We start from the raw sequence: 9,905 nt of genomic DNA, 5'->3' as shown, positions 1-9,905 counted from the left end.
CCCATCTATATCAATATTAAACTTACATGCCCCCACTATTTTTCCCCGAATTTTCCCCCAAAACTCTATAACCTTGGGGCACTCCCACCTCCTGCTAGTTTTCATATGATGGTTGTTAGAACAGATAGCTTTAAAAAGAGATTTCATGGAGGATAGGTCTATCAATAAAGCTACTAACCATGGTGACAAAAGGGAGCCTCCATATTCAGAGGTAATAATTCTTTGTATTCAACTGTTAGGAAACAATATCGGGGAAAGACAAAGCAAGAAACAGGCCTCCATGCTCTGTTTGTTGGCCTTCCAGAGAAACTGGTTGCACACACTGTGAAAAAGGATACCAGACTAGTTGGATCCTACTAGCAGGGTTCTTCCTATGTTCTTAATTCATTGTTTTGTAAGCTGCCTTGAAGACCACTTGATTGAAAGGTGTGCTATAGATCTGTATTCCCTCTGTGGGCTCTCTCAGATTCACTTCCCCCTCTATAAAATATTTTGGCTGAGTTTCATCATAAATTAATATCAAAGAAATGCTTGCAAAGTGCTGTATGTGTGGCAGCTATTTTTCTTTCAGCATGCATCTATGGTGGAGCTACTGGGTGCCATAAAAGACAGCGGGCACATATGTCATTGCACTGTTAGGCACATATTTAGCTGAAGGCCACTGCAGGACAGGTGTTTGCTGCAGTGTTTTCATGAGGGTTAGAAAGTGCATCCATTCATATATCCTGAAACGTCTGCTGTGTTTCTCAAACTTGCTTGAAACAGGAAAGGTTACTGTCTCTCTCTCTCTCTTAGCCAATGTCAAATGTCAGCTTAAAATGTCATTTTGAAAGGAACAGAGTTAATGGGAAAGCCTGTAAACTTTGTGTTGAAATGCAGCTTTAGTCCTGAATATATGTTTTTAAGAGCACATTGTCAATTAGGAGTGCAAACCCCAAGAGAAAGACTGAATAAGAACAGCAACGGGTATTTCAAGTTGAAGAGCAAAAGCTCACATGGCCAGATTTGCCCCAGAATCAAGTCTGAGGAACCAATATTGGAATATGGCTGAAGCTATTGGTACATTGTTTGGAAGTGGGTTGGAGAAATGTTGTGATGTACAGAAGCAGGTTCCATGTACATGATGTACTAGGCTCTGTGAAGAGTCCTATGGGGGAAATGCTGTATAATTTTTTATACTCATTTTAACAGAGATATAACTTGTTTGCACCATTAACAAACCCTGTTTGGTTCACTGTCAGCATTGTGAAAAATGGAACTCTACTTTTCAGTGTACATTTGCTTGTGAAGTAGGTTCAGCAGCTCAGACGCCTGAAGGTCATTGCAATACCAAAGTGGTCCAGCAAGATAAGGCACCTGAGGTAAAATTTAAAAATGGAATGCTGTAGAAATGAATGGTAGGAAATGCATCAGACATGGGGCTTGGCTGATGTGAAGATTGTGATGAAGGACAAATAGAGAAATGACAGGTTTTGTCAAGCTACTCGACAAAATAAGCTGTTAATGAACTGTTCTGAATTTTGTTGTTTAAAAATACTTTTCATTGAAGACATTACTGATGACCAGAATGGAAATAAATTTACCCTTAGTTTGACCAGCTAAAGTCTTCTGTTAGCTGCAACTTTGGTAACAGGTAGGCTTTATTTATGACAAAAGGAGCATGGCCAGTTCAATGTATTGTGTTTCCTGCACTGGCCTGGTGTCCCTTATTTATCTCATGTGATCATACATGGTAAGAAAGTCTGGGTCTCCTTTAGGTGAAATAAATGAACATTGCCTCTTTAATGCAGAGGGAGAGCAATCTCATGTACATGTTACCTAAATAGGAGGAACTGACGAAGGATAGACAGTCAGTGAAATTAGTGATAGGAATGGGTAGGGGAAGAAATGGTAGAAAAGCAAAATGTAACATCTTGATCCTTGGTTGCTATAGAAATAAATGCTCTGGAGTTTGTAGGTCCATTTCCCTGCATCTTGCTCAGCTAGTAATAAGTAGCCAGGTTAGAATTATGACATGACATGAGGCTAACATAACTTCAGCAATTCATTCTGCATTTAAACAAGTTCAGCTTCATTTAAGGTTTAATACAATGTATATTTATTGCAAACAATAATATACAAAAAAAGTTAAGTTTACAAAGAGAGCCAAAGGATTTTGCTGGAAAAAAAGACAAAAAACCCTTAACTAAAACTGAATTTTTCAAAGGACAAGTCTTTTAAGTTACAGAAATACTTTTAAAAGATCTGCTTTTTTTATACAGAAATAGAAAATATATCATATTACAAGTGTTTTAAATTTTTCTTCTACTGAATTCCCTACAAAAAAAAACCTGTTAACAAATATATATTTTAAATAAAAAGTTGCCTATCTTTTTAAAAAAGCAATCCTTAACTGTTCAGCCCCAGCTTCACTACTGTTGGCTTCCTTGTAACCTTCCCTGCAGCCAAATATCATCAAAAAGATGAAAGTTAGCAGAGCACACTGGAGGCTAGCCATCAAACACAGAGGCTCCACAGTTTCCATTCATTTCCATTGTGCTTTTGAGGGACTAGCAGAAGCCCCCATGGACATGTCAAATCCTATGGAAAAGGAGGCGGCTTGCCCAGCAGCAGTGCTTGGGGGTCAGCACCAACTGTTGTTTTTATTTATTTTTATTTTGACAGATCAAGGCCTACACTTCAAACAGAATGAGAGGACAGGGTCTTGATTGTGGACTGTACCATATCAGGCCGTCAAGGATAGTGCTGGAATTTAGGGATGCCATTCCCCAGGTGGGACCTGGAGATCCACTGGAATTACACTTCATCTACAGAATTCAGTCCCCCTGGAGAAAATGAATACTTTAGAAGGTGGACCCTTTAGAGGGCAGACTCTATGATGTTGTACTCTGTTGAGGTCCCTGGCCTCCCTAGGCTGCATCCCCAAATCCCCAAGAGTTTCCCAGCCTGGATCTCGCAACCCTACCCCACCAGTGGTCAGGGGGCCATGGCAACCCAATTTTTTTAAAAAATGTTCTCCATTAGGACATGTTTTTTTTTTTTCAACAGAAGTGGCACTCCCCAGTTTGGACTCTTTAATGATACCATCTGTTCTATCACTTCAAGACACTGCCACTTCATTTTGTTCCATGCACAGACCAAGCCTGATTCATGTGTCTGGAAGAACTGAGGCAGAAAACAAGGCAAATTATTCAGTGATACTACATTTGCAATCATTTGTTTGTACACTGAGAGAGAGAGAAGGGGGGGGGAGGAATTCAGTTTATTTCTAAAGAGAAAGGAACAAGAGAAAGCAGACATATCTGCACAAACCTAAAACACATTCTGAAGGAATAAAATAATAATAATAATAATATGAAAGAGAAATGAGATAGATAAATAAAAGGAGTTATTGATTTTAAACCATAATTTAACTATTAGGCACCATATTCCATCTGAGTAAGGCTCCAGCATTTCTGCTTACATTAATGTGGAAGGGGAATATGAAAGAAAAATTCTTGATTAAAAAAACCTCTTTTTCACAAAATAAATATATATTTAGATATATTTTTTTTAAAAAAAAAATGTGATGCCATCACAAGTGAACCTTGCTAAAGCTGATATTCCTCTGCCTCTTTTTAAAGAAAACACACATACAAGTACAAAGAAGCTCACTGAATGTGTAATCTCTGTTCCCTATGGAATTTGCAAGAAAATGGGAAGGATGGAGTTTGGACTGTTGGCAGCTGGGGATGGGGTCCAGTACTGGAAGGTGAAACAGGGGACTTTGGGGTAAGGCATCCTGGTGTTTTGCTGATGCTGGCTGTTGCAACAAAAGCATCAGGTGGACCTAAAAAAATGGGAGATTCCTTCAGAATCCTATCATCTTCCCTTGGCACTGAGTGAGGGAATTGTGCAGGCCTCGATGAGGGCTATCACTGGGCTGGTCTTAAGGCCTTTCATTTATGTTACTTTAAGGCTCATGGTGTTTTTTTTTTATTCCTTTAATGTTTTCTTTTTCAAAACAACATTTGCTTCCAAGCGAGAAAAATAAAGTCTCTTTCCAAATCCCCTTTGTCACATTGTGCAACTGACCACTGGCTAGTGTCGGCATTTTTTTTCTTTGACTTAATGCACATGTTGTTGCTTTCTACGAGAAAAAGGCAATTAACTATATAAAAATACCTCTGACCACAAGGGAGGAGTCTAAGGCATATCATTCTGCGAAGTCTTGTTTAAAGTGTTGACAGGAGAAGAAAGCATTATTTTTAAGTTTATCTAAAAACAAGTAAATTACATACAAATCCCCTCAAATTGGTAATGAATCATACACAGTACATACTAAAAATATTTAAAATAGAGAATATTCCTCACAGAGGAATACTTTTGAGTTTTGTAAAAAAAAAAAAAGTTCATTTCCCATTTTTAGTCATAGTTAAAAAATAATTATCAAGTCCATGCCTAGGCAAACTAAGTCAGATGTGTGAAAAACAAAACCATCAAATTAGAGCTTTAAGTCCATTGTTTGCATAATGAGAAAAAAATGGTCTGGCTACTTTCAAAAAGATGCTGTAGTGCACAAGGCATTCTGGGATTTCCTCCCCCCCATCCATTCACTTTTAGCTTAAATGTCTTTTGTAAGTCTGAGGAAGTCTGACCATCTTTCAAAGTCTTATGGCCTTGTGAGCTGTGTGTAGACGGGCTGTTCCCAGTGTTGTGGGCTGTGGGTCTGAGGAATGGAAGGCACCCCTGTAGTGTCTGCAATCGGTGTGTACATTGGCCTCTGGGTGGGGTTCATGTAGGTGAATGTTGAATAGAGACTGGAACTCTGGCTGGCTGCATGGCTGTAGTAGGAATTGGAGCTCTGGTGGTCTGTGTAGTCATACTGGGAACGAGTGATAGTTGGGTAGGAGGAACTGTAGTGCTGGAGGTTGAAGGAAGTGTAGCTGATCTGCTGAGGAGAATGCTGCTGCTGCTCGGTGTAATGACTGGGACTGAGCTGCTCAGTTTTGATGTGTGTCCTCTGCTGAGGTTGCCCCTGTTCACTACTCAGGGTAGTTAGTGTATGCTGTTGTTGCTGTGATGCTTGCTGCTGAGCTTGGGACGGTGGCTGCTGAGATGGTGGCTGTTGCTTAGACATCCAGACATGACCAGTACCTGCTGGCGTAGCTGTTGTGCTGCTGATTCCATAGCTGCCAGTATAAGTGACTTGGCCAGGTTGGCCATGGGTGACTGGAACACCTGGGTGGCCATTGGGTGGGAGATACTGGTCAAATTCATTGACATCAAAGGTCTCAATGTTTGAGATGACATCACTGCTGAGCTCCCCAATGTCTACGTCTCGGAAGTCAATGTGAGGGGGCTGCCTCCCTCCTTCTGGCAGGGGGCGTCCTTCTCGCTTCAGGTCCTGCTTTCCAGGTTGGACATCTGTTTTAGGGGTTGTAGGAGGGGTGGGTGGCCCTTGAGATTGGCCTGTAAGAAATAAGGAAACAACAGATGTTATAATAACGGAGGTGTACAATATACACCTCATGCCTTTGAAGTCAAATTATATGTGAGTCACATCTGAACCTGTTTTTTTTTCCTGTACTGATACAGCTATCGACAGAGTGCCATAAAGCCCTGGAAATCTAAACGCAGCCATTTTTATTAAGCAGGAGGTGTTATTATCACAGCAATAATTCAGTTAATGGTTAACTGTTCAGATGGTGTATGAAAAGAGAGAATGGAAGGCTGACCATATGAATGAATTGCTGCTGGAAAAAGTTTCCTGACCCTAATCAGTTGTGTAGTAGAGTCCAAGGGAGATGAGTTTTTAATCCAAAGGAGAAAGTGATTAGCTGAAATATAGAACTATCTTGGAAATTTGTTTTTTTGAGTAATGAAGGAGAATTTTGAAAAACAGTGGGCTGAGTTTGCCTTAGACCAAGGATCTTTTGAATGTACTGTGCATAAATCATGCAGTGCAGGAAGTATTGTCTGTGATAATGTTTCTCAGGGCTGCAATGGACAATGATTTTTTGAGACATACATGATACACGTTTACCTTCAACTGTCTATTTCATATGTTATCCTTTCCCTGCACTGTGAAGATAGTAGATAATTTTATATCATAGGCTTGCCAATTTGTGCTGTACCACAAAGCCATTTCTCTGCGTTTGAATAGAAGCATCTTTATTTTTTGTCTAAAAGCAGATGCACACTTACCAGAATGCTCCCCAGGGGAGTGCACTTCACTCATGCTGGATGAAGACTGGGGAGAATCTGCCTGCAAGGCCTTGAAGATGGCGTTAGGAGAGATGTGGGTTTGCTCAGATCCTTCCTCCTGCTCAGCCTGCCCATTCTTGACAGATTTTCTTCTCCGGGGCTGGTACTTATAGTCTGGATGGTCTTTTTTGTGTTGCACCCTAAGCCTCTCAGCCTCCTCCACAAATGGTCGTTTCTCACTCTCATTCAGTAGCCTGAGCAAGACAGAAGAAGAGAGAGGGACAGGTTGTTACTTCCAACGAACTCTATACCTAACCAGAGATTTCCAGAATGCACACGAAGGCTTTGGGCAGACTTCTACTCCACAGCTGATAGCCAGCCTTGTCCCAGGCTGCCATAGGAGGCTGAAAAATTGTACAACAGTAGCTCCTGGCCCCACAAAGAGCTGGACAAGCATGCAAGTGTGACATTATGTCAGAGGCTGTAACCGGATCACCACTAGGCAATGTATCATTAGCTATCCTGTTATCCAGACATTCCTTTACCATCTAGAGCCAGGACTTTCCCTGGGACTTTTGAGCAGAGTCACAGAAAGGATCTGCCTCCACACCCCTGCCCTAAACATGTCCCTCTTTTCCGCAGTGGTCCCTCCCAATCTCTAACTCTGCTTAGTACCCCCCTCTAGACCTCCCCTCCCCTCCCCCACCACAAAGGATTGGCCCAACAAGACATAACAGAAAGGAGTCAGTGTCCTCCCTCTTTGTTTTCTCCAGTCTGGGTGGAACTTTTGGGCCCCCCAGGGACATGAACTCAGGAACACATTAACCAAGCAACACCTCGGATGCCTCCACACTGCCCAGACAGAGGCCCGCCAAACAAAACAACAGCAACACCCGGAATCTTTCTCTGCTCCCCCCTCAGGCAGCCACAAGCGTGTGTCCCGGCCAGGTGACTCACTTTCTCGCTCTCCTCCAATGCTTTCAACTGCAAGCCTTCCCTCAGCCCCAACCTTTTTGCCGACTTGCAGGCAGCCCACAACCCCGGCCCCGAAGCCGAGGCTGTTGTCCTCGAGCAGGGTGCAGCGTGCCCCAGGAGGACTCCGCCTCTCGAGCTGCCAGGCTGAGGAGTCGGGAAAGGTCCCTCGAGCCACGCGCAGCCTGCCCCGCGGGGGAATTCGGGGGCGGCGCGCTGCCCGCGGCGCTCCAAAAGCAGGGCATGCTAACGGGAGGGCACGGCGCGCTGGAGGCAGCTTTTGCAAAGGTGCCGCCGCCTGCAGCCTCGTTTCCCTCCTGCTCCCCCCCCGCCCGCCCGCCTTCTGCTGGGCGCCGCGATCCGTCGGAAGCACAAGCCCGTCCTTCGCCTCCCATCCCAAAGAGAGCCGCGGCCGAGCGCAGCGGGCCTCCAAGGCTCCCGGGCTGGCTCCCAGCCGCTGGGGCTTCGCCCTTCTAAGTGCCGCTGCCGCCTCCCCGCCCAGCCCCGCCGCGCGGGCGCCTTACCTCCACAGCTTGCCCAGGGTCTTGCTGAGCTCGGCGTTGTGCAGGTGGGGATACTGGTCGGCCAGCTTCCTGCGGGCCGCCTGCGCCCACACCATGAAGGCGTTCATGGGCCGCTTGACGTGCGGCTTGTTCTTGCTGGAGCCGTTGACGCGCACGGGCATGGGCACCAGCGTCCAGTCGTAGCCCTTCAGCACCTGGCTCACGGCCTCGCGGATGCACACGGGGAACTTGTCCTCGTCGCTCTCCTTCTTCAGGTCGCCGTCGCTCTTGGGGAAGGTGTTCTCCTGCGGCCGCGTGTTCTCGGCGTCCGAGCCGGAGCCCGACGGGCAGGGCGAGCCGGCCGAGTCCTCCGACATGGTGGGGCTGGGCGCGCCGGACAGGCATTTCTCCTGCTCTTCGGTCATCTTGAGGAAGGGGTCGAGGAGATTCATGCGAGAAAGCGGCGGAGCCAAGCGGGGGGTGGGGGGCGGGGGCGGCAGGCAGCGAAAACGGAGGCGAGCAAGGGCGGGGAGGGACGGAAAGCGCCGGGGGCAGCGGGCGCGCCTAAAACAGCATTGGGAAGCGAGCACGGCGACCCCCAGAGCTCGCAAACGAGGCCGATCTGGTTGGCAGAAGCCGGCGAGAAGAGAGAAAGGCAGCAGCGTGGCTCGGAGGCGGCTGGCGGAGTTGTCGCTGCGGTTCTTCCCTCCTCTCTCAAGAAACAGACATGTGGGCAGCTGATCTGTTCGCGGACGGTCAAGGAGAAGTCGAATGCGGGCAGGGGAAAGAAGTCGGCTGCGGGCGCGTTGCTCTCGCCTTTCAAAAGAAGAAGAAAAGTTTCGTCGGCTTTTTTTTTTCTGGGGCGGGGGAGGAGGGGGGGGTCTATATTTTTAAGGCTCCCAAAATCACCTAGTCAATTTCAAGCGGAGCTCTCCCGACTCTCTCACTGGATCTCTTTAATAAATACTCTCTACTGCTATTTCGCTTTAGAAACTTTTAGCCAATGGCAGCCCGGCCCCTGGAGGGCTGGCACACCGTTGATTGGCTGAAAAAGTTTTCAGCTCCCCCCTCCCTCTGAAGGGAGGGGGCAATGAGCGCAGATTTCAGCGACGGGGAAGGAGGGGGAGGAGAGAGAAAAGAAAGTTGGTCGCGCGCTGCTGCTGGGTCTTTGTACTTTCCTGCTTCTGTGATACATACCTCAAAGTAAATGTCTCCCTTCTTTTTCGACTTGTTGATCTAGGCAGATTTCAGTTGTAGCGTTCAGAGCGAAGAAAGGCCTGAAATCTTCTCTAACAGATACGTCATCTCGGGTAAAACTAAAGTGCAAAACTCTGGCTTCTTACTCCCCCCCCCTCCCCCTTTCAAGTCCGTGACTCTGTGACTCACCTCTCCTATGGGAGGGTTTTGTTTGGATTTTGCTCATCCTAATGTTTTATCCATGCCTTAAAGGTTTCAGGAAGATGGCAATGTTGCCTTTCCAGCGCTTTTTCTTGCTATTCACTGAACGGGAAGGAGAAAAAGGAGGGCAGGCGGGAGGGCGACACTCGTTCAGCATGCCCACGTTTACATGAAGTCTGCAAAGTGACCGTCGGCATTTCACTAGGCTGGAAATTCCCTTTTAAAAAACGGGGACTGCTGAAGCCGCCCTAGTCCTGTACTTTGCATTTCAAGAATATTTGTAAACAATTCCCCCCCCCCCCAAATAAACTTAATTCCCAACTTCTACTATAGAACATGTTTTGATTTGCTGTAGGAGCACATAGGACCAAATTTCCTCATTAAACTTTCTCGATTCAGAATTTACCCGAATAATCTCAGCAGGGAGGTTGACAGAGCCCTTTCTCAGGTCAAGCAGGTCTACTCAGGAGTAAGCCCCAATTTATTCATTGGGTGTTATTCCCACGAAACATTTTTTTTAAAGGATGGCCGCAGAAGGCATATAATTATACCGGCCTGTGGAGTTCAGGCGTAGGATCGGACTACACACACTGCTGGGACTTCTAGAGACGGTAGTCGCAGGGATAATGCCCATGTAAAAGCCATGTAAGACCTCCTTAAGGGTGGGTTTGTCTTTTTCTTTATTGAATGTACAAAGTAGCCCCAAGTTTGCAATTTTGCGAAATCTATTTCCGTTCCCCTGTCCCCCCTCCCCCTCCCCCTCCCCCCCGGGAGAATAACACATTGTCGTTTTCAAAGGGGATGGTTTCGCGGCTGCCTATTCGGTGGTAAATTCAAGAGCTTTTT

At 46.0% G+C, this 9,905-nt stretch overlaps 1 protein-coding gene across 1 annotated transcript; it reads right to left on the bottom strand.

The window, feature by feature from the left end:
• Positions 1-2,074: 2,074 nt before the first annotated feature.
• On the bottom strand, positions 2,075-8,145 carry SOX9 (SRY-box transcription factor 9). The gene is made up of 3 exons (XM_060252258.1): positions 7,683-8,145; positions 6,187-6,440; positions 2,075-5,451 (listed from the first exon to the last, which is right to left on the bottom strand). Exons 1-3 carry the CDS (start codon positions 8,111-8,113, stop codon positions 4,652-4,654), a joined length of 1,485 nt encoding a protein of 494 aa, XP_060108241.1. The 5' UTR covers positions 8,114-8,145; the 3' UTR covers positions 2,075-4,651.
• Positions 8,146-9,905: the final 1,760 nt, after the last annotated feature.

Source organism: Heteronotia binoei, chromosome 13 (genome assembly GCF_032191835.1).
Source record: "Heteronotia binoei isolate CCM8104 ecotype False Entrance Well chromosome 13, APGP_CSIRO_Hbin_v1, whole genome shotgun sequence".
Lineage (NCBI taxonomy): Eukaryota > Metazoa > Chordata > Lepidosauria > Squamata > Gekkonidae > Heteronotia > Heteronotia binoei.
This window is presented reverse-complemented; position numbering and strand designations above follow the sequence as displayed.

Excerpts from the sequence above, each read along its gene's own strand:
- SOX9 (XM_060252258.1), bottom strand. The coding sequence starts at position 8,113 with ATGAATCTCCTCGACCCCTTCCTCAAGATGACCGAAGAGCAGGAGAAA. Across the intron at positions 6,441-7,682 it reads ACCCTGGGCAAGCTGTGGAG|GCTACTGAATGAGAGTGAGA; the intron begins GTAAGGCGCCCG and ends TGTCTTGCTCAG. Across the intron at positions 5,452-6,186 it reads CTCCCCTGGGGAGCATTCTG|GCCAATCTCAAGGGCCACCC; the intron begins GTAAGTGTGCAT and ends TATTTCTTACAG.